The sequence below is a fragment of the Rhineura floridana genome, chromosome 8, assembly GCF_030035675.1.
Source record: "Rhineura floridana isolate rRhiFlo1 chromosome 8, rRhiFlo1.hap2, whole genome shotgun sequence".
In the NCBI taxonomy this organism is placed as follows: domain Eukaryota; kingdom Metazoa; phylum Chordata; class Lepidosauria; order Squamata; family Rhineuridae; genus Rhineura; species Rhineura floridana.
The window spans coordinates 90,594,683-90,619,974 of NC_084487.1; the positions used below are offsets into that span (position 1 = coordinate 90,594,683).

General features: G+C 42.4%; 1 protein-coding gene across 6 annotated transcripts in view; it reads right to left on the reverse strand.

The window, feature by feature from the left end:
* Window positions 1-256: 256 nt before the first annotated feature.
* ANKRD26 (ankyrin repeat domain containing 26) overlaps window positions 257-25,292 on the reverse strand; it is a 198,269-nt gene continuing 173,233 nt past the window's right edge. For 5 of the 6 annotated variants that reach the window (XM_061640078.1, XM_061640076.1, XM_061640074.1 and 2 more), the window contains 2 exons: window positions 9,618-9,663; window positions 257-1,203 (listed from right to left, as the gene is read on the reverse strand). In XM_061640078.1, the coding sequence (XP_061496062.1) occupies window positions 1,070-1,203; window positions 9,618-9,663 (180 nt within the window). In that variant the 3' untranslated portion in view covers window positions 257-1,069. Of the gene's footprint in view, window positions 1,204-7,532; window positions 7,663-9,617; window positions 9,664-25,292 lie in introns of those variants that run through there. The other variant, XM_061640077.1, reaches the window with a different exon arrangement.

Here is a 25,292-nt window from a genome sequence, read left to right on the forward strand (position 1 = left end):
TGCTGTAGTGCCCTCATTTAAGTCAAAACTCTTAAGTTATCTTGCCATTTGTGAGACAAAACTTTCATCAACCAAAACCAAATGAACAATTAACCAGACCTACTAGCTTTCTATATAAAATAGCACCTAATAATAGACATTTTATATAGTAAGAGAACAATTATTCTTCTGCTTCATCATCATAATCATCTAACAGCACCAGCTTTGGAAAATGCTAAACAAATTGGAGGGAATAATCTATCAAGGACTGTGAGTAAACCAGTTTTATTCAATTAAATATTTCAATGCATTTTATGTACTGTTTAAAAATACAAATGTCAAGTCTCCTGGCATTACTGCCAGCATAGAACATTTAAATACTGCAGGTAAAGTCACTAATGTTGAATGCCTGATGGTGCAGTCCTAAACTATACAAAAATACTTGTGACAAAAGTAGGAAAGTGTACAGAGTACAGAAGTGGGCACAAGGTAAATGTGTCACACAAGTATTTTTAACTATTACTTGACAAAGTACAAATCCAATAAAAACTACAATATTTTAACTCTTACTGATCAGCATATCAATCTAATACAAAATTCCAGGTAGCAAATTATGCCAAACATTTCAGGAAATGCTTTGGTTTTAAATCTACCTGTAATAGAAGATAACATGGGCAGTTCTGTAAAACATATTCAGGCTAGTGCAGTGTTCTTCAAACTGGGGTCCCCAGATAATGCTGGATTACAACTTCCATCATCCTCAGACATCTTAGGCTACAATCCAATACATTTCTACTCAGAATTAAGCTCTATTGGGTTCAATGGGACCCACTCCTAGGTAAGTGTGTATTGGATTACAGCCTTAGTCAATGGTTGAAAAACATTGTGTGTATTCACTAAAAAATTCAGCTTTCATCACAAATGAAAGAAGAAACTATATGGCTATACAGTATTTTTCCAGATACAAGTACAACATGTCTGATATATTTATAATTTATAATAAAATTAAAACTATAAAAATTCACATTTTATGTATTCAACATCATAAAGTTATATAACAAGTCTCCTCTACAAGCTTCTTTCAGTTTACTCAAATCATGTAGTTTTTCTTTAAAACATCTAGATACTCCTGTGTGGCCTTGGATACTTGATCTTGTTTTGATGATTCGTCAATTGATCCTATAGGGGAAACTCTAACAGATCCAGCATCAAGTTCAACAGTAGCTGAAAAACAAGAAAGGGTTACGCTTTCCTATTAATTTCAAACATAGATTAATGCTAACATCAAGGAGGAAACAAAACAATTCCAGGGGTGGCTATTTTGTCAGGACAAATTTAGAAACCGTGCTTATTTTGCTATGGAAGAATGAAATGCAGACATGATAATTTTATAGCAACTTGTTTTCCAAGGTTACACTCTAATTACAATAATTATCTTTCTCCAGCTAATTAGTAATGTAATATGACACAGAATATGTCATATTGGAGCACTCTAAATCATTGCCTTGTAACTGTATATTTGTTGTTGTTATGTGCCTTCAAGTTGAATACGACTTATGGCGACCCTGTGAATCAGTGACCTCCAAGAGCATCTGTCATGAACCACCCTGTTCAGATCTTGTAAGTTCAGGTCTGTGGCTTCCTGTATGGAATCAATCCATCTCTTCTTTGGCCTTCCTCTTTTTCTACTCCCTGCTGTTCTTCCCAGCATTATTGTCTTTTCTAGTGAATCATGTCTTCTCATGATGTCTCCCAAGTATAATAACCTCAGTTTCATCATTTTAGCTTCTAGTGACAGTTCTGTTTAATTTGTTCTAACACCCAATTATTTGTCTTTTTCCCAGTCCATGGTATGTGCAAAGCTCTCCTCCAGCACCACATTTCAAACGAGTTGATTTTTCTCTTATCAGCCTTTTTCACTGTCCAACTTTCACATCCATACGCAGAGATTGGGAATACCATGGTCTGAATGATCCTGACTTTAGTGTTCAGTGATACATCTTTGCATTTGAGGACCTTTTCTAGTTCTCTCACAGCTGCCCTCCTCAGTCCTAGCTTCTTCTGATTTCTTGACTATTGTCTCTATTTTGGTTAATGACTGTGCCGAGGTATTGATAATCCTTGACAAGTTCAATGTCCCCATCGTCAACTTTAAAGTTACATAAATCTTCTCTTGTCATTACTTTAGTCTTTTTGACGTTCAGCTGTAGTCTTGCTTTTGTGCTTTCCTCTTTAACTTTCATCAGCATTCGTTTCAAATCATTACTGGTTTCTGCTAAGAGTATGGTATCGTCTGCATATCTTAAATTATTGATATTTCTCCCTCCAATTTTCATACCTCCTTCATCTTGGTCCAATCCCGCTTTCCGTATATGTTCTGCGTACAGATTAAACAAATAGGGTGATAAAATACACCCCGTCTCACACCCTTTCCGATGGGGAACCAATCAGTTTCTCCATATTCTGTCCTTACAGTAGCCTCTTGTGCAGAGTATAGGTTGAGCATCAGGACAATGAGATGCTGTGGCACCCCCATTTCTTTTAAAGCATTCCATAGTTTTTCATGATCTACACGGTCAAAGGCTTTGCTGTAATCTACATATTGCAGAAGGCTAATAGAGACCACTGATGTGATGTGGTTTTTTTTGGAAAAGTTGGATCTAGTAATTTTCTGCATCATTGAAAAACAGATCTAGTTTAGCATGTTTATTTGATTTATATTTAATATACAAGAAATATGGTATGTTATGCTGTGTAAATATCACAATGTTTTTTTTCCCGATACTCAAAACAGTTGAACTCAAATATTTGGTTAGGAAAAAAAACATAAAAAGTGCACCGTGCCTGAATTGAATGTTACATTGAAACAAATTCAGACTTTACTTTGAAATTATTTTCACTGGAATACTTAGAAATATTTTAAGGAAGGCATGTATCATGATTTGATTTTTTTTTGAAGTAACTGAAAATCATTAAATCATGGTAGTCCCTTGAAAAAAGTTAATTACAACTTTGATCTATTATTTGACTCTATTGTATCCACTCCAGTCGCCCATTATGACTTGTTTTCCTTAGTGATATTACTTATTTAGGCTGTAATCCTAACCATGCCTACTTAGAAATAAATCCTACTCACTTCAGTGGGGATTTCCCCCAGGCAAGTGAGGCTAGGACTGCAGCCTAATTTTATGAAACAATGCATTTCTGAAAATGAGATGTTCCTCCTTTTATTTCAAACTGCCCACTAGAATGTTCATGTTAATAACCTTTCTAATAGCTAGCTGGCTTTTGCTTTTAGACACTGATGCAAATTTGTAGATCTGAACTTGTTTACATAATTTATAAGGGTTTTCATATTGGACTGATCAAATGTGAACTTTGCATTCTACCCCTCACCAGCCTCCAGGGGACAAGCTGCTTCCACACCTGGACTCCTTAGCATTATTAAAACATCACTCTTGTTCTAAACTAGGAGCAGCTCTCCAAATGGTGCAGAACAACAGCTCCTAGCAAGGGATGATGGGAGTTGTAGTTCAGCAACATCTGAAGGGTCAAAGGTTCCCCATACCTGTTCTAAGCTATAATAAAAAAATGATGGCTCTATACTACAATGACCATCCACACAGCGAAGGGGAAAAATGGGTATGGGTATGTGTCATTTGATGGGATACAGAGGACACAGGGTTGTGAAAGGGTCAAATCCTCACCCATTTCCTTGAGTTGAAACTTTGCAAAATGATTAAGTATGTCCCCTTTACAAAGCAGTTTGAGGCAGAGTGCAATGAGGGGAATATCCTCTTCCTTTCTGTGACTCATGTGGAGCCAATGCAGCTTTTAAACACTGAAGCTAGCTGGAGGGAGAATTCAAAGCTCCATGGGCTTTGTGGGGCAGGATGCATGCAGCAAGGTAAGGAACACAACTTGATTGTGCACTTCAAATTGGCAAGACAGACTTATTTTTCCTCCCAGAGTAAGAAGACACCAAGGGGAATTAATATGATCCTGTCTACTGCAGAAAAGGGATAATATTGTCAATCCTAACTCAAAACAGGAGGTGGAGGAGACCGCTGCAGGCGTGCTACATTTGGTGTTTCACAACACTGAGAAACTAAGTCAAGCCAGGGCCTATTAAAAAGTTACTAATGAAAGTGGATGATGTGGAGTAGAAACCTGGCTAGAAACCAGGCTTTAAAGGTTCTTTGCCGGGCATCATGTAGGCTGAGCACACCCCTTCCCCATAGTCATTTACAATTGGATGCCAGTCCGCCTCTCTTTCCGTTCAGGTCAGGAATACAGGAGAAAAAATGACAACACTGCAGAGACTGAGTGGTGGTATGTTTTCTTTCAGTGTGGTAGTGGTGGCTGGAGGTGCTCGTGCTTGGAGTGGGGCAAAGCTTTGAGCCATAGTTACTTTTTCAATGTTACCTTTTTGTAGAATGGGATGGGGATGGTGGCCTTTTCCCATCTCTTGCCAGGCTACCTGCCTCACGTTTGTGGGGTTGGGGCCTGAGCCATTGCAGCCACTATGTCCAATCCGTTTTTTGAGTTTTTGCCTTTTCTCCACTTTTTTTTTTGTGCTGAATTTGGGGAAGGGAATGAAAGGATCTTTGCCATCTCCTGCCAGGCTGCCCTCATCCTTATGGAGGTTGAATATTCTGGGCCATTTGTGCTGCTCTTTCCATTTCCCCTCCTTTTTTGACCCCCCCATTTTGCAAAATGGAGGAGGGGGCATGGTGTGGTGTTTTCTTATCTCTTGTCTGGCTAGCGGCTGCAGGGCACTGTGAGCCACAGGAGCCAGTTTCTGCCCCCTTTATTGAAACAAAGGGATGGTGGACTGCACTTGTGGCCACCTCGGGCATCACAGGCAGTAAAGCTGCATGTGTGTGTATGTGTGTGTGTGTGTGTGAGAGAGAGAGAGGGAATGAACAAACTCCTAAGCCAGGTTCCTGCAAAATTGAGAGGGATTTTGATAGCATTTTGGGGCTGTTGTTAATGTTGTGTGTCAGGCTGGTGTTTCGATGCTACAGTTAAAATTGACTGACAATTCCCATTAAAGTGCCTGGAATCACATTCTGAATGAGGAAATAGTGATAATTGAGATTTATTATCAATCTTGTGGTTGATAGTTTATTTCCATTTAAGTATGAATTTTTACTCAAAGAATTTACACAGAACCCTGTGTGAAGTGTAAGCCTTATTTCTTTTGTTAGCTAACTGTATGGCCTTCTCTATTCCTCCCTCCCTCTCCCCCTCCTTTTTCTTTCCCCCCTTCTTTTTCCTCTTCCTTTTCCTTCCTGCATCTCCCCCTACAGTAAGGTCCCGCTCCTCGGTGTTCCGCTAATATGGTGCCAGCGGGGCGATCAGCTGGAGGGGGGCTGGAGCTCCCCACGCTCCAGCTGATCTCAGCAGAGGGGAAGATCAGCTGAAACACACTCCAGCTGATCTTCTCCTCCTAGGGGGTCAGACTCCCGTACTCCAGCTGATCGCGCTGGAGGAGGGGAAGATCAGACTCCCGTACTCCAGCTGATCATGCCAGAGGAGGGGAAGATCAGCTGTAGCACGCTACAGCTGATCTCTTCTGGCGCAATCAGACTCCCACACTCGAGCTGATCTCGCCAGAGGAGGGGAAGAGATCTTCTCCTCTTCTGGCGCGATCAGACTCCTGTGCTCGAGCTGATTGCGCCAAAGGAGGGGAAGATCAGCTGTAGCACGCTACAGCTGATCTTCTCCTCCTCTGGCACAGCCAGAGGGTTAGGTTCCAGACCCCCGCGCTACAGCTGATCCTCTTTTCAGTGGTTTTTGCTTTTTGGCGGGGGTCTGGAACCTAACCTGCCATATGAGTGGGGCCCTACTGTATCTGTCTGTACCTCCTTCCTTTGACTCTTTCTCCCCATCCCCTTTCATTTTTGATCTTCTCTTATTCCTACTAGATGATCCACTAATATTGATGGCCTTAATAGTCTTCCACAGCTATTTCCAGCATTTGATTGAGCTGAACTATGATTATAGGTGGTGATTATAATGAAATCTTGGACCCCTGATTTGACAGAAACACTAGATGGCCTTGTAGATTCCATTCAATTGTAGTTTTTTTCCTCCTTTAATTGCTGGTGAAAATGATACAGAAGGCTACTTAACACATATTACGTGGTTCTGTCCTGTTGTTTTTCACTGTTCATGTCAACTTAGAAACAAAACTAAAATGTACAGACAAGATAGCATAGATAAAGATACCTCTGTATTATGTGGAAGTTTATCCCATGGCAGTGAGAATGGATTAGTTGTGCCTAGGGATGGGCGAGAATTCCACTGAATTCTGATTTAGCACCAAATTTTTCAGTGGTCTGCATATTCTCCATCTTCGTGGAGCGATCCTATTTGCTTTGAACTTCAGTGGCTTTTCTCAACACTGGTTTCCCCCCCCCTCGAATATATTGTTCTTGTACTGTTTTTACTCATAGTATAGTACAGCATTACAGCACTCTCTCTCTCTCTGGCACCCCACCACCACTCCAAACAGGAGGAAAAAAGCCAAGTCTCAACCATGTTGACTCTAGGAAGAGGTGGAGAGGCACTGAAGGCAGCTTTTCTCCTCAGCCCGTCTCACACCAGCTAACAGATCCTATCCCTAGTTGTGCTTCATTGTTGCTAAATGTGTTATTTTACAGCACTGGAAAAGTAAACAGTCCAACAATCCACCAATGGGCAGAAGACCTATCTTCGCTCACCGTGCATGAACTAGCTACATACTGCAGACCATAGAAATTAGATACTTATCAGGCTATATAGCAAGCCTGTACTGAACACCTACAACACCCTAAAAGCAAGCTAAAATAAAACTAGAATTGGGGGGGGGAGGAAGGGAGAGAGGAGTAGGTTTTGGTCATGTTTTATCATGGGCATCCAATGAAGCTGAATGCTGGAAGATTCAGGACAGACAAAAGAATGTACTTCACACAGCACATAGTTAAACTCACTCCCACAAGAGGCAGTGATGGCCACCAACTTGGATGGATTTAAAAGATTAGACAAATTCATGGAGGAAAAAGCTATCAATGGCTACTAGCCATGATGGCTATGCTCTGCCTCTATGGAAGGAGGCAGCATGCTTCCAAATACCAGTTGCTGGAAACCGCAGGAGGGGAGAGTGCTCTTTGCACTTAGGTCCTGCTTGCGGGTTTCCCATGGGCAATTGGTAGGCTACTGTGAGAACAGGATGCTGGACTAGGTGGACCACTGGCCTGATCCAGCAGACTCTTCTTATGTTTTTACAGGCATGTCATAAAATACAATGCAGCAAGACCCAGAGCTAGCACTTCATGCACCTGCCATTCCATATACTGGCACACCCCCAACTTGCTTGTATTTTTAATAACAGCAGCAAAGTTGTGTGGCAACAGAAGATCTTAAAGGAGCTAGATTTGCACAAATGGTATTATAAAGTCTGGAATATTGTCATTGCTGAGAGATTTACACAGCAGCTAAGGGTGATAAAAAGATTAGACTCTGTAATCTTTTCACGTGGCAAGACATTTTTATTACATTTTCTAACTGTACAGATTTTTGACATTCTCCAGCACCTATGTATCTTCAAATATGGACCTTGGGATAAGATTTACACAGTGATGATAACTTTCAGTCCTTCATAAAAATTTGATTCACTGTCTAAACCGGTAAATCAATCTGCAGAAAGCAATAAAAAGAGACGTGACTATATTGACTGTTTAAAGTAGATCTGCAAAAACTGCTAAAATTGGTATCTACTGTTACAATCACTGTATTTTGCATCAGGGCTGCTTGTGATTTTGTATTTAAATAAAATGTTCTTGCTCACCCACCTCCTCCACTCAGAGCCTAAACACAGATTTCAGTGCAACACGGAAGTGGGGGGAGGGGAACCTGGATTGTAAATCTAACTGGGGAAGGAAAGGAATAGTACTGTAGTGCTCAGATGAGCTATTCTAGCTGGGTTTGTGCTGCTCTGACTTTTTGAAAAGTCTAAATAAATGAGGTCTCAAAAGGAACAGAAGAAGAAGGGAACAATGAAAGAACAATTGTTTGATAGCTACATCTGGGTGATCAGTAATAAGTGTGTAAACAAAGGATGAGAATTCTAGATTAATCACCTAGTCTGGAAGCAGCTAGGGTGGATAAATGGCTACACAACTTGTCATACCAACATTCAAATCCTACCTCAGCACTGGACTTGTGTGGGCTTGGGCAAGTGTTTGGATTGGACTCATACTACGTTAGTCACCTGTTCCATAGATTTCCAAAGTGACAAGGTAGTTATGACTACTTTCTGTTGTTTTCAAGGTGCTAAAGTCTGAGTAACAAACATTCATCTTTGTAGCCAAGGGTGACATCTAACAGTGTCCACCCAGGAGCATAACCTGTGTAATGCCTGTGTAATGGAGCTTCTTCTTCCCTTGTAACCTCCCGTGCACCCACAAAATGTGCTCTGAACGGTTCCCCAACCCTACAGAACATATTTTTTGGGGGGCATCAAAAGCTGCCAGGGGATGAGAGAAAGTGAAAGTCCCTTTGCTTGAATGGACGTCTGCTTGCTCAATGTTGGAACTGTCCCCAACATACTGGAAAGCAACAAATTAGTTTAATTATGAAACATTTTCAAAGATCCATTTTTAAGCAGCTGCTCAAGGAACCCATTTTCTTATGTTCAAATACTTTTATTTCATTTAAAGACATAAAATTGTTTATCCATATATTCTTAATTATTTTTATAGTCCTTTACACTTATGTTCAACCACACAGTAAGCCTGTGAGGTATCTCAGTATGATCGTTAGTCTTCTATGGGTAAAGGATTACAGTAAGGCCCCGCTCATACAGCGGGTTACGTTCCGGACCCCCGCTGTAAAGCAAAAACTGCTGTAAAGCGGATCCCATTGACTTACATTGACCAAAATGGCCCCGGCAGCAAAAAAACACCGTAAAAGCGGAACAAGCGCTGTAAAGCGTGGCCTTTCTACAATTCACAACCACTGTATTAGCGGAACGCTGTAAAGCGGGGCCCTACTGTATATCTTTTTAGAAATAGCAAGGCTATTGTAATAACATAAAATGAACACTTTCTTGAGAAGTTGCTTAAAAACAAATCTGTGGAAATCCTTCATAAACAAACATTTGGTGCCAGTCAGTCATTTAATTACAAAGATGAAGGGATACTTTGGTTTAGGCCAGTTTTCCAATAAAATTGGTTCAACTTTACATATACAAGCATGTGTGGAAGTTACTAACTCTCAGGGAAGACCAACAAACTCACTGGTACAGAAGTGACAATACATTTCATGTGAATTTTCCACGCAGAAAAGCCCAGGGTTCTTGCACTGGAATCTATTAAATCATTGGTACTGGTCACAGAACCAAAAACACTAATTTAGCTACTAAGAATCTGTTGCAATAAATAAATAAATAAATATTGTGTATATTTTTGAAACGTGATATTGCTCAAAGGGAGTTATATCATTTACACTAATTTAAAAGTTCATGAAAACAGCACTTCAGTAAAGATTTTATCTAATTTGGAAACTAGAAAAATGAAACAGTGTTTTGGCACAATATCTGTAATTATTACTGCCATCATTTTGTAAAATTGCTAGCATGCAGCTTAACATACCTTGTTCTAATTCCTTGGAGATATTTTTTTCTAGTTCTGTCCGCATCTGAAATTACATTACGTTTAACATTTTAGTAGGTATAAAATAAAAGATGCAAACCTACATTATTCATTAAGAAATGTTAACACCACAGCAAATGTAATGTTAATCAAATATCTCTTACTTTTATACCAATTTCTAGCTCCCCGTTTTCAGCTAGGCTTGAGCAAATCTTTGCAATCAACTTTTTACACAGACACTTGGACTATATGATGACAGTATCTGATAAAATGAGCAATTAGAAGGTAAGCTTAACATGCAAAATCAAGGACAGTTTTAAAGAGCAGATAATAAATGATAGATATAATAATAATAATAATAAAAAATCTTTATTTTTACCCTGCCCTTTTTCCAAAACTGGAACTCAGGGCGGCTAACTGGAACTCAGGGCGGCATTTATTACCATCATATATGCCAAGGAGAAAAGGTTTACTTTGTTTTAAAACTGGCCAAAATTACAACTATAATCCTTTCAGTTGCTTTCTGCATACTTTTGGGGAATGGTGTTTTGAGCAGCAGGTCATTTTAATTACTTTAAAATCCATGAATAAAGGTGGCATAGATCATGGGAATAATTCTCTTTTTTTCCTTAAGCAAACTAAATTAAGAGGAATAAACCAAAATCCCATGTCAAGCTTTTTAATGGAGAAAGACTGTATTCACTGTAGTTGTGCATGTTCTTTGACTTGCTTGGAGTTTCTCACAGTGCAGTCCTATGCATGTTTACTCAAAAGTAAGTCCTACAATGTTTAATGACTTTTATCTTCACAATATTTGCATAGGATAGAATATCTGGCTTTTACCTCTACAATATGTGCATAAGATTGAATATCTAATCTGAAGATCAGTTCAACATGCCATGTATATGTCATCTATCTTTCCTGGTTGCAAACAACCATGTTTTCAGTGCTCAGGTGATTGCAAGACAGCATTGGTCTTGCAAGTGGCAGTATTGGTCACTGTACATAAGGGAATTTCTAACTGAGAAGCCAAATCAGGAACTAATTGAGTATATATGACTCAGCTACAGTTTTAATTAACTCTCAGAATGTTGAAATATATAGTGTAACAGAAAAAAACACATAGCACTTATTTAATGAATGTTATTCTACTGATGTCTGTAGTTTTAATTTGCAGTGCAATGCACAATTTTTAACTAAAATGTCACAGAACCGTCAAATTTGTCCAGTACAAGGAATCACATGGCATTAAGCACTGCTGACTACACATCTTGTTAAGTATCAGGTTGCAGAGAAGGAGGAAACAGACTTTTGATCAAGGAGCTGAAGTAAAGAACAAGCCATAAGTGTATAATTCTTGAAGGCAGAAATGAAAATGACTGATTTATAAGTGTGTGAGAAAAGGGTAACTTTATTTGAAAAAAATCAGATCTACTCTGGGGTAGATCCATAGGGTTCTCTGTGGTAGAAACCAGGGGCTGTCAACCTTTTTGGGCTAGTGGCCTCATTTCAAATTCTGAGAGTGTACTGTGGGCACTAGTCACAAAATGGCTACCATGAGTGCATGGCATAATACAAAATTAGAGAGTAGTCATGGTTAAGCGTTTCCCATAATTCCGTACTAGAAACTGCTTGGCCTGTTGAATTTTCTGACTGCTATATAGCTGTTAAAAGCACAAGAACCCTGTTTTTTCCCCAATGCCAATCCTAAACCAAAGCCTAGGCTGCCATCCTGTACTACTTACCTGGAAATAAGGCCCTATTAAACACAAAACCACTTAACGTCTGAGTAGACATGTATAGCATTGTTCTGTAGTTAACTATACAGTGAATTCTTAATGAGTCCCTGGTCTTTAGCTCCTGAAAAGCAGGAAACATGCCTAAGCTTCTTTGGAAAGTTCTCACATTTGTCTTTGGGAGGAAAGAGAATTCTTTAACATTCACCCACATTTATTGTGTAGTAGTATTTGCAGAAAATATCTTCTACACAATTTCTGATCTCAGGCAAACGAAAGATGCATCCTGATTGCTAGGGCAAAATACAGATATTCCAAAGTCTACAAAATGAGTCATAAGAAGAAAAAAGTGTACTAAAGGGTAGGAGAAACAGCAGTTCTTTAGGACCCCAGAGATTCCTATTACTTGGTGTCCAAACAACTCACTTATCAATCACAGCTCTGACTTCATTCCATGGCAGGAGCAGTCAGACCGACTCATTTCACAGAAATCGCTTAGAAGGGTACTTGCACATTTTGCTCCATAATGTTCCTTCTAGGAGGGCTAGAGACTTACTTTTTTAAAATGAAAGCTCAGATTCAGGGCTACCTACTGATGGCGCCATTGAAGGCCTTTGCGGTGTCATGGCACGTGCAGGCAACAGGTTGGCAAAGCCTGTTCCATGGGATGCAGCAAATCTGGAGCACATCTCATACAGATTCACTAAACAGTTGCTTAGATGTACTGTTACAGCACAAGGAAGTACGAAATAAAATTAAGCATGTACTAGTTTCTACCCAATAATGCATGGTGATGTTTTTGTTTCGACAATATGCACAGTACAGTATATTGGCATATTGGAGTCCATTTTGTTTACTTGTGCTGTTCCAATGGTGGAAAACATAAAATTCTACTGCAACTGTTCTTAGGTAAGTAACTATTGATTTCAAATTACATTAAAAATATTGAAAGAAATTCTGAAAATTGTTATGTTTTTCTTTCCGATGCACAAACTCATCTAGTATTTTGCTAAATAGTATTTCATTACCATTCACTTTTGAAAAGGGATTTTTCCTTTCAGAATTTTAAAGTTGGTAAATCAAACAAAATAAAGGTTACAATATGAAACTCCAAAGTAAATCCTATATCCAAAGCAAGTCCTATGAAAAGGGACAAGGAAAAAAAAGTCCTTAATAGCCCAGTTCAGACAACGTTTCAGCATATTAAGCAGATATTTTTCCTATACAGTCCCTTTACTCACCCATTTGTGCGAACCACAATTAAGCCAAGCAGTCACAAATTAACCATAGTTTCCCATATAATCTGAAACAGGAAACTATGGTTCCAACTTCTGAACATGCCAAGAAATTAAACCATGGTCTGAAGTTTGGAATTCCCCAAAAAACTCTAGCCTAGCTTTAGAAGTTTCCTGAATGGGCCCTACACAGACCAAGAATCCATATATGGACTGCACAGAGGTCAGCGAACTTCATACCAAACTATCACAGTATTGCTGAATTCCTATCCAAGTCAGCTACAAGGTTAGGAAATGAAATGAATCTATCAGACAGAAACTGAATTCCCTATTTAACACATAAGCAAGAGGAAAACTAAACTGTGAAAAGAATTACTAACTCACTTGTTTCTTTCCTTGCTTAAATGTCTTTATTCCGCCTCCTTTCATTTCCAGTTTCTTTCATAGTCATGCCTAGCTTTCCTGTCCCTTCTTTGTCTCTTTTTATCTGTTTATTTAAAACAAGGTAATAGACTTATGCTTTCCCTCTGCCTCCAAAACAATTATTCCTCCCATCTTATCTTTGAAATAATTTCCTTCTTTTACTTTATCTTATAGTTTTGTCCTCATAATTCTTAAATTATTCTAAAGAATACAACTTTCAAAATAGATAACTATTGTCATCTTTCACCTCCACAGTTCTTTATTTTTCAAGCGACTTTCCACTCACAAATGTGGATTCTGCACCTTTACAGACCAATGTCTGGGAAAATTCTACAGTACGGATCATCCACAGAGGCATGCTATGGTATCTGCAATGCTATCCACTTTCTCCTGTACCAGAAGTGACAGCAATAGCTCCCTCCAGAGTCCATGTCAGATTGAAGTGATGATGATGGGTGCCTTCTCCTCAGTCCCAATTCTTGTTTGGTCCTGTCTGCACATGCCCACCTTCAGTTCTCAATGGATGCCAGCAGTGACAGATGGGTGTTAACATTAGGAGAAGGAGGGACAGAGAAAGTGGCAAAGAGTTGCCAGCAAGTCAGTTAGGAGAAAGTAGCAAAGGTAGACCAATTTGTCCAGCAGCAGTCAGTGCATGGGTTGGGTGGTGCGGAGTTAGCAGAGCGGGGGAGCACTGTAAGAGCTCCACAGAGCTGACACACAGTTCACACACAGCCTCAATGGCGGACTTGGAATGCCCCTTTGATCATCATTTCATTTTTTCATTTTCATTTTATTAAATTTATATACCGCCCATAGCCGAAGCTCCCTGGGCGGTTCACAACAATCAGCATAAAATACAATGAAACACATATTTAAAACAGTTTTTTTAAAAGCTTAAAATTTAAATGTAAAACATAAACATTTTTACACATACTAAAATGCCTGGGAAAAGAGGAAAGTTTTAACCTGGCGCCGAAAAGATAGTAATGTCGGCGCCAGGCGTACCTCATCAGGAAGACTATTCCATAATTCGGGGGCAGCCACTGAGAAGGCCCTCTTTCTTGTCGCCACCCTCCGAGCCTCCCTCTGAGTAGGCACCCGGAGGAGGGTCTTCGATGCTGAGCGTAGCGTACGGGTAGGTTCATATCGGGAGAGGCGTTCCATCAGGTATCGTGGTCCCGCGCCATATAAGGCTTTATAGGTTAAAACCAGCACCTTGAACCGGGCCCGGAAACATATAGGCAGCCAATGCAAGTGGGCCAGAATCGGTGTTATATGTTCGGACCGCCTGGTCCCTGTTATCAATCTGGCCACTGCATTTTGCACGAGCTGCAGTTTCCGAACCGTCTTCAAAGGCAGCCCCACGTAGAGCACATTGCAGTAATCTAGTTTAGAGGTTACCAGAGCATGAACAACTGAAGCGAGGTCATCCCTATCCAGATAGGGGCAAAGTTGGGCCACCAAACGAAGTTGGTAAAAGGCACTCCGTGCCACCGAGGCTACTTGATCCTCAAGTGACAGTGAAGGTTCTAAAAGAACTCCCAAACTACGAACCTGCTCCTTCAGGGGGAGTGTAACCCTGTCCAGAACAGGTTGAACATCCACCATCCGGTCGGCAGAACCTCCCACTAACAGCATCTTGGTCTTGTCTGGATTAAGCCTCAGTTTATTAGCTCTCATCCAGTCCATTGTCGCAGCCAGGCAACGGTTCAGTACATTGACAGCCTCACCTGAAAAAGATGAAAAGGAGAAGTAGAGCTGCGTGTCATCAGCATACTGATGGCAACACACTCCAAAACTCCTGATGACCGCACCCAGGGGCTTCATATAGATGTTAAAAAGCATGGGGGACAAAACTGATCCCTGTGGAACCCCATACTGGAGTACCCAGGGTGTCGAGCAGTGCTCCCCAAGCACTACCTTCTGGAGACGACCCGCCAAGTAGGAGCGGAACCACTGCCAAGCAGTGCCACCAACTCCCAAATCAGCGAGTCTCCCCAGAAGGATACCATGGTCGATGGTATCAAAAGCCGCTGAGAGATCAAGGAGAATCTACAGAGTCACACTCCCCCTGTCTTTCTCCCGACAAAGGTCATCATACAGGGCGACCAAGGCTGTCTCCGTACCAAAACCAGGCCTGAAACCCGATTGAAATGGATCTAGATAATCGGTTTCATCCAAGAGTGTCTGGAGCTGGCTGGCAACCACTCGTTCGAGGACCTTGCCCAGGAATGGGACATTTGCTACCGGCCTGTAATTGTTAAGATTTTCTGGGTCCAAGGACGGTTTCTTCAGAAGTGGTCTTACCACCACCTCTTTCAGGCAGCTAGGGACCACTCCCTCTTGCAATGAGGCATTTATAACTTCCCTGGACCAGCCGGCTGTTCCATGCCTGCTAGCTTTTATTAGCCAAGAGGGGCAAGGGTCCAACTTAGAAGTGGTTGCACGCACCAATCCAAGCACCTTGTCAACGTCCTCAAGCTGTACCAACTGAAGCTCATCCAAAGAATCAGGACAAGGCCGTGCTCTGGATACCTCATTCGATTCAACTGCTGTAACATTGGAGTCTAAGTCCCGACGGATGCAAAAGATTTTATCCTGGAAGTGCCTAGCAAATTCATTACAGCGGGCCTCAGATGATTCCACCGAGTCCCTAGGGCCAGAAGACAATAGCCCACGGACAACTTTAAAGAGCTCCGCTGGACGGCAAATAGATGCTTTAATAGTGGCAGCAAAATATTGCTTTTTTGCTGCCCTTATTGCCTCTGAGTATAACTTAGTATAGGCACTTACCAGTATAGGCACTTACCAGTGCATGATTGCATCCGTCAGGAGTTCGACTCCATCTGCACTCCAGCCGTCTCCTATACTGTTTCATCGCTCTCAGCTCCGGAGTATACCATGGAGCTGCATGAGCTCTACAAAGGAGAGGGCGTGCAGGAGCGATCGTGTCAACTGCCCGGGCCATTTCTGCATTCCACAGTTCAACCAATCAGCAGCATGAAGGGCTGAGCAGGCTGTCTGAAACCCATGTGGCAGCTCTAGAAATCCAGACACCCTCAATGGCGGGCTTGGAACACCCCTTTAATTATCAGCAGCAATAAGAGGAGCTGAGCTGGTTGGCCTGGGTGAAGGGACTTTTTAAAAACCATGTGGAGCTATCACCCAGCATGTATGCTCTCTCAATGCAAAACTTTTGTGGACTTGGAATGCCCTCTTGATCAGCATCAACAGCAGCATGAAGGGCTGAACAGGCAGGCCAGAGGGAAACAGCCATGTGGAACTGCTACTGGGCTTGCAAGCAACGTAACAGCAGAGTCCCAAGCCTCCATTATATTTTGTCCTCCCTTTTTTTTTTGGTCTGCTTTTCCAAAGAGTAGCTTTCCTTTTTTCTTTCCCTTTTTGTTTTCTTTCTCCTCCTTCACCTTTCCCTCCCCCCACCCGAGTGGTGGCTGGTGCCAATTGAGACTGGTAGGGCAAAAGGCAGAGAGACCAACAGTGCAGCCAGAGACAATCATAGGCAGAGCCATTCCCTGACTGACTATAAGAAAGCAGGCAGGTGGGGGCTGCTTGATGGCATACTGAGGTTGATGGGGCAGTTGCTTCTGTGCTCTTGTGGACCAGGTTTAAGAAAAATCCCATCCTTTTCTGAAGAATATAAGAAAAGCCTGATGGATTAAGCCAATGGCCCATCTAGTCCAGCATCCTGTTCTTACAGTGGCCAACCACATGCTTATGGAAAGCCTGCAAGCAGGACCTGAACTCAAGAACACTCTCTGTTCCTGCAGTTTCCAGCAACTGATATTCAGAAGCATATTGCTTCTGATCATATAGTTAACTACAGAATTTGCTCCCACAACAGGTAGTGATCCTTTAAAAGAGAATTAGAAACATTCATGGAAGATAAGGGTATCAATGATTACTAGAAATGATGGCTATGTTGTGTCTCCATTGTCTGAGTCAGTATGCCTCTGAATACCAGTTGCTTGTACTCACAAATGCGGAGAGTGCTACTACACTTAACTCCTTATTGTGGGCTTCCCACAAATATTTGTTTGGCCACTGTAAGAAGAGGATATTGGACTAGGTGTACCTTTGGCTCGATCCTTCAGGGCTCTTCTTATGTTCGATATTTACATTAGCTTATACTGTATAAGTAACAAGCAATAATTATATAGTAACAAACATGGATAAATGAGGCAAAGATGAACCTTGAAGTAATCAATCATAAGAATTTTGAACCGAGAATATATCTGCTAAGGGTATCCAGCCCCCAGGCATACTTAAGAGACATCACTTGACAATAAGCGTATTTTGTAAAAAAGTTCTTAAGATCACATTGTTCTGTTTACTAATGCCAAAGAAATGACATTTTGGGGAAGCTAGTCCATAGGAGAGCACAGCCCCCAGTTCTAGAGCTCATATAAGGAAGATGAGAGTATGTGATCCAGAGATGTCATGAATTCTTAATAATACAGAATGGATTTCCTTATAGATCACAAAATTTCCATTTATTTTTCTTGTTTATTGTATGTCTAGAGTTCTTCTTGAGCTTAAATTACACTCAGTGGTAAAATGTTTAGTTCTTAAAGGCCAATAAGCAAGGATACGTAGAACTGTCAACACAACCTTAACCCTATACTGTGGAGAAGTGGTAGTGAAAGTAACAGAGGTCTCTACAATCAACCCCAGAATCAACTGAACACCAAATGTTCACAAATCATGTCTAAGACATGGTTTTCAAGTATACAACTTTTTCATGTACATATTTCCAGGTTTTAGTATTTCCTTTTTTTCAGGGTTATTTGGCAAATATCCTCTCCGTTTTATCAATTATCTGTACATCTGTGGACTGCCTTCAAGTCGATCCCAACTTATGATGTCCTTATGACTAGGGTTTTCATGGTAAGCGCAGAGCTTGGAAGATTATTTTTAAAAAGTAATAAATTACAGTTACAATTACATGGCCCCCAAAAGTAGTAATTTCCATTATAATTACAATTGCTCTGAAAGTAACTGATTATGTTACTTTTTCTTAAAAGAAATCACTACAATTACATTTCAGTTACTTTTTTAAAAAAATGCCTACAAGGTGCTGCCCTTGGCTGCTGCACATCTAAGTAGCCTAAAACAACATTAACATTAAACACACACATACAGAGGTAGTAGAATAATTCTTTTTATCCATAAGATAGCAATGGTGGTCTCTCTGCTGGTGAGGTGGGGAGGGAGGCAGAGGCCACTACTCAGATCTTTGCACGTCAAACCAAGTGCAACCCCGCTCCCACTCAACCAGCAAGCATAATCTCTCTCACTTAACCACCTCCCGGACCCTGCCTTGCCACCAGTGGTGTCACTAGGGTTGGTGTCACCCGGTGCGGTAACTCATAGTGTCACTCCCATGAACCTCCTCCCATACAAGACCATACAGAATCCTTAGTAATGTTTTTTGTACTAATGCTGCTCGTAAATCGTAATCCCCATATATCACTGAATGTAATGGCATAAACAACTAGCACAATTTAAAATTACACCTTTAAATTACAATATCATACACACAGCTTAAATGTATTTACATTTATACATAGTTTCATGTGGTTAAAGTGAAAATTCGGTAAGAAAACAATGGTTTTGTGCAGCCTAAGTCCTGCTGCCAATGTCTTTATTTTTATTTCATTTATTATTAGATTTATATCCCGCCCTTCCTCCCAATAGGAGCCCAGGATTTCCCTCCTCTTCCTCAGGCAACCCCAAAATGTCCCATGCCCAGAGTTTCATTTTAGTCGGAATTCACCAAAGCTTAGCTATGTGCATGCATGTTTCCAGTGCCTGGGTTCAGCCTTATAAGCATGTTAAATAGTAAGAGCACATGAAAAGTGATTTTCTCTAAGATTTTCAGCTAAGAAACCACAAATGGGAAATGGATTGTCTTCAAGTTGATCCTGACTTATGGCGACACTATGAATAGGGTTTTCATGGTCAGCGATATTCAGAGGGGGTTTACCATTGCCTTCCTTTGAGGCTGAGAGGCAGTGAGTGACTGGCCCAAGGTCACCCAGTGAGCTTCATGGCTGTGTGGGGATTCAAACCCTGGTCTCCCAGGTCATAGTCCAACACTCTAACCACTACACTACACTGGCTCTCAAGAAACCACAATCACATCTGAAAATAAACAGGACAAGAGCAGCATCTGTGTTGGAATTGCTTTCTAAGATGTTTTTAAAGCTTCGTTTTTAAAGATGTTTTTAAAGATGTTTTGCAGTCTGTTTTTAAGATGTGTTAAGAGTGTTTTAGTGTTTTGTTTGCCACCCTGGGCTCCTTCTGGGAGGAAGGCCGGAATATAAATTAAATAAATAAATAAGAAACTCTCAGGCAAGTCTAAGTGTCATCCCCCCCCAAACCTCATATTAGAACTCAAGCAGTGACCCTCTGCGCAAACAACTCCACATTCCCATATCCCACCCCCCACACTCTTAATCATCTACCCTCAACACCTAGACAGTGGTGGCTTCCAAATATATGGGACTTGTGTTGAGACGCACTTTGCACATGCTCTGAAGTATACATTCTTATAATTATTACTTCATATATTCTCATTTTCCCCTCCTGCTAATATTTTAAACAAAAAAAATAAAGATAGTGATACTGAACACAAGAAGGACCCTGCTGTGTCAGACCAAAAGTCATCCAGTCCACCCAGCAGTGGCCATTTTGGAAACTTGTAAGCACAACATAGAAGAATGAACCACCCCCTGATGTTTCTCCTCAGCACCTGGTTTACAAAGGAAGGACACAGAAGGATGCCCTACTGAGAAGGCCAGTGATCCATCTAGCTCGGTACTGTCTACAATGACTGGCAGCGGATCTCCAGGGTTTCTGGAGTCTCTGCCAGCCCTACCTGGAGATGCTGAGGACTGAACCTAGGACCTTCAGTATGTAAAGTTATGACCCTTCCCCTGGAAAGAAATAGAATTTTAGGGTTGTATTCAACTAAGCCCTACTCAGAGCAGAGCCATTGGAATTAGTCATCTCTAGTAACTTCAATGGATCTACTCTGAGTAGGTCAAGTATTGAATACCCCCCTTAATAACTAATTGTCATTAATTGATCCATCCTGTGTGATTTTTGAGAAAACAGCACAAAGTTCAACTCACATGCCATACTGAGTTCTAATGAGCATGGTTCACTTCAGTTGACCTGCCCAGGGTTCATATCATTAGAAAGAAAGTCATCATTATTCTACTTGGAAGGCCAGCTTTGGTTGCAAGCTAGTAGAGTCATCTTCATGCTTTCTCTCATCAAATCCAACTAGGGGAGGAGGGAGCAAATTTGTATATTTGTTTTTAATGTTTTTAATTGTTGTAAACCGCCTAGAGAGCTTCGGCTATGGGGCGGTATACAAATTTAATAAATAATAATAATAATAAATAATAATAATATGCAAAGCCTGGTATGTCCTACTAGTCTCAGATTGTGTGTGTGGAGGGTGAATCTGTAGTTAAAGCTTTTCATCTGTTCTTGATCAAAGTTTGCACCTACCCCCTCCATTTTAAACCTATGCACAATGATTGCAAACAAACATCTATCTTCATAGGCAACATGAAGGCGATCTCACAGGGAGCTCTCCTTAAAACATTATTTCCTGAACCTACCTCTCAAACACCCTTTCTCTTTCTTCCCTAAAGACTGTCATGAGCGAGCCTTCCTCTGATAATATTTGGCTTCATTCCCCAGAGCCCTGCAGGGGAAAAAACATATTCCCAGGGCGACAGATAAATTTTGGGATAACAGCATTAACCCTTGTTATATATCTGGCACCTTCTGACTGAAGGACTACAGACACTGAAAGCCTATAAACCTTGTTATATATCTGGCACCCTCTGACTACAGAACTACAGACACTGAAAGCCTATTGTGTGTGTGTGTGTGTGTGTGAGAGAGAGAGGGGGGGGGCTCCTCCTGGTTTGTTTTACTTTATTCTGGGCTGTCGCTAGCCCCACATGTTTGCCCAGGAGCCCCCGCTCAGGCTGAAGTAGGCTTGCTTGGGTCTTGCCTCCTGGAAGTGACATTTGCAAAGAGTTTGGAGGGAACCTCTTGCTCTCCGCGGGCGCCTTGCGGGGAAGCAGCCGTGGGGGGCACAGGGAAGTGGTGGGGCGCGCACAGCCACCTTCTCCGCTGGGGTCCTCCTCCTCTCCTTCAGCTACTTCTGGCAGTGGGCAGCGCGGCGCAGCCTGGCGGCCGCAGCGGGACACCAACAGCACAGAGACAAGCCTGGTTGACTCCACTGGGCTTGGAGCGGCTCTCTGGGTGTCACCCCCCTCTCATGGTGTCACCTGGGTGCGGTCCACACTCCCCACAGCCCGCAAGTGATGCCGCTGCTTGCCACTAACTAAGAGACACTCACCCAAGCAAACATTTTCCCCTGAGATGCAAAAAAGTTAAAATATTGCAAATGCAGCACAATAGCCACAGAGGGTGGTGGAGGCCACTTTGTGTACCAAGTGCAAACACAGTACACACACACACATGTTGTCATCTTTCACCTCCACAGTTCTTTATTTCCATTCTGCTGCTGCTTCCTCCTCCCCTTTTATCCATGTTCTTGCCCTCCGGCTCCTTTTTCCCTCCACTCTGTTCTTCACCACCACCATCCATTTTTTAAAACAATTGTTTTCTCCACTCCACCCCGTCTCTCTCTCTACCTCCTCCCTCGTTGCCTCCTAACCACCCACAGAGCATGAGGGAAGAATGACACTGCACAGAAGCCCAGTTTAAGTCACATGATTTTCATCCACAAATCAGAGGAGCAGAAGACTTCTCCTGCTTCCCCCCCCAAGTAATGCCCCAAAGTAATGCTGGAAACATTACAATTACTCCACAAAAGTAATAAAATTACTCCTCGTTCTATTACAATCAAAATGTAAAGGAATCACCCATTCATTCCTCAAAAAAGTAATGAATCACTTCCAAGCTCTGGGTAAGGGGTATTCAGAGGTGGTTTACCATTGCCTTCCTCTGAGGCTGAGAGGCAGTGGCAGGACCAAGGTCACCCAGTGAGCTTCATGGCTGTGTGGGGATTTGAACCCTGGTATCCCAGGTCATAGTCCAACACTCTAACCACTACACTGTACAAGTGATAAAAATATATTATTAGTTATAGTTAGAAATTTATATTTATAATTAATAAATTTTAAATTTTACAATTTTATATAATATATATCTAAAGGATGGATTAGGGAAACAAAATCATGCTGGATGGAAGGTGAAGGTAAGCAAAGCTAAAGAAAGGACTCAAGGAGAAGACAAGAAATCACACTGAAACAAGACTATAAAGGTACCACTTAGTCAGAAAGTTCCTTATTTTGGTATTCAATTTCCCAAACCCTGTGCTTTACTCTGATCAGTTTCAACCAGATGATGTACTATGAGCAATCTAGTATTAAATACCAACACACAAATGAACACTAGAATAAAGTATCTCTAAGTGATGCATCCTTCTAAACAAGAAGCATTGCACTGCACTGGATCATACTGTAACTTGATCTTCGTATGTCATGCTTAGAGTTTTTAAAAGGCTTTGTCTGATCTTCTTTCTTGCCTTGTTTTCCTTCTATCATGCAGCAAGAATTGGTTCCTCTATCTTTAAACCATTCAGCAAACAGTACCTTCATAACAGACCCTTCAGAGGTTTGCCAAAGTTCAGGCCCCAAACTGCTCTAAGAAAACCTTCAAAAACCCAGGGAGGCTTAAACGCATTTCTTCCATACCTGCTCATATCTGCTCTCACATCACTGTAACACTAATCCTAGACACTAGGGTTACTAGCAGTGGCATACCTAGTGTATTTGACACCCGGAGCGGATCATTTTTTAACACCCCCCTCCTCTTAATAGTCCCCTCCCACAAAGACCCTCTGCAATTTTGAAGTCGTCCTTGGGGAGAAAGGTTTGGGAACCCCTGCGCTAGGTATTTTGCCCATGAACTAGAAACAGACATGTTTAAAAGTGGAAACATTTGGCTCCTCTCTACTAGCATTCCCACAGTAACAACCTCAATGTGATTCCTGCTGCCGACCTCAAACTGTCTTGGAATTTATTTAACAAGCTCCCATCTCACTTAAACCATGCGCAGGGGAGGACTAATTTATTTGTTTATATGATGGCATCACTGTGCCTAGTGCTTTACAGGGTACAAGAAGAGAGGTCCCTGCCACCAGGAGATTCCAATCTAAAACTTCCATAGGGGCGGGGGAAGCAGAAGGAGGCTCACGGAGGGTTACTTACAGCAGGACATGGGAACTTGTGTGGGGGGGAGATTGGCAAACCGTGAAGAGCGAAAGCACTTTGCACTTGCTCAGCCTCAGAGGCGCCTCTTTCAAATGGGAGGGCGCTCACCAGTGTTGTAAGACAGAGGTGTTACTCGTGGGTGATAAGAGAAGGTTGGGAGACATCGACTTGGTGTTTAATGGGGTAAGATTGCCCCTGAAGGATCAGGTCCGCCGCCTCGGGGTCATTCTTGACTCCAAGCTGTCCATGGAAGCTCAAGTTTCGGCAGTGAGCCGGGCAGCTTGGTATCAATTACATCTGATACAGAGGCTGCGACCCTACCTTCCTGTACAGCTTCTCCCGCGAGTGATACATGCCCTGGTCTCCTCTCGCTTAGACTATTGTAATGCGCTCTACGTGGGGTTACCCTTGAAGACGGTCCGGAAACTCCAACTGGTGCAGAATGCAGCGGCACGCTTGATTACGCATAGCTGTTGCAGGGAACACATCACTCCGGTGTTGAGAGACCTTCACTGGCTACCAGTGGTCTACCGGGCCCAATTCAAGGTGTTGGTATTGACCTTTAAAACCCTATACGGTTTCGGCCCGGTTTATCTAAAGGACCGCCTCCACTATCACCAATTGAGCCGCCTTACAAGATCAGCCACGCAGGATCTCCTCTCGGTCCCACCGGCCAAAACAGCTCGGCTGGTGCGGACCAGAGAGAGGGTGTTCTCAGTAGTGGCTCCCACCCTCTGGAATTCCCTCCCCTACGATCTTCGACATGCTTCCTCCCTGATGAGTTTTCGACGAGCGTTAAAGACCTGGCTCTTCAGGCAGGCCTACAGGAACTCAAGCTAGATTAGTTGTAATGTTTTAACTGATGTCTTGATGTAAGTTTTAATTGATGAATATGGTTATTTATTGTATTGTGTAATGTATTTATTGTATTGTATATTGTACTTGCTGCTGCTGTAAGTCGCCTAGAGTGTCCAAAATTGGACAGATAGGCGACTAACAAATTAAAGTTTAATATTATTTATTTATTATTGTTGATGAGAAGAAGCCGCTGGAACCAGCCAGCCCCACCGCAGAGCACCCGCCTGGCCTGGAGCATGTGCTGCAGCCCTTCGTCTGAGGCCAGGTTGGCAGGCAGGCCCTGCACGCACAGCGCTGGGCAGGCGGCATGCAGCTTGCCCTCCAGCTCGCCCAGGGTACTGGCTGAGCACGCCACCAGCAGCAGGGGCGAGCGGGGGGGCCAGCTGTGTGGCCAGGAGGCACGCCAGGCTCCGGCCCAAGCCCCACGAGGTGCCCATCATGATACACACGGCTTGGCCCAGGCCACCGCCACCCGGCTCGGTCTCCATAGCTGCACGTCCAGTTTCATAATGAACACTCCATCTTAGGGTTGCCAGGTCAGAAGCATCCCCAAACCTAAGATTTTAGGGGAGGGCCAAGTGATGTCATGGGGCGGGCCTGAGTGATGTCATTAAGCAATATAAATTAAGCATCAATCACAGTTGCTTGGAGCATACAATTAAAAAAAATCTGATTGGAAATTAAGCTAGAAATCTGTCATGGCCCCGTCAGAGGACTCCTCCGATGAGGACGACTCTGGAGTAACAGCAGCAGACCCAGGAGCAGCAGACCCAGACGGAGACATGGAGGAGACTCCTGAGAATCCAGCTCCTTCTCCCCCTCAGCTGCAGAGCACCCCAGATACAGCAGAGGCCCTGCAGCCAGACGCAGCCAGTGAACATACTCCCCCCTCACCTGCAGAACGTAGACAGCAGAAGGCCAGGCAGAAGAGAGGCAGGCCTGTCCCCTTAAGGCCCAAACGCTGAGGGCTCACACCTGCTGTCAAACCTGCTCCTTATAAGGCACACATTGGCCTCAGCTTGTTGCTGACTGCAACGTCAGGCGTGGCTTCGTGTATTCCTTGTTTCCTTGCAACGTCTCTTGGACTGACCCCTTGGCACTTGATCCCGGACCTCTACTGACCTCGCTTCTGGACTT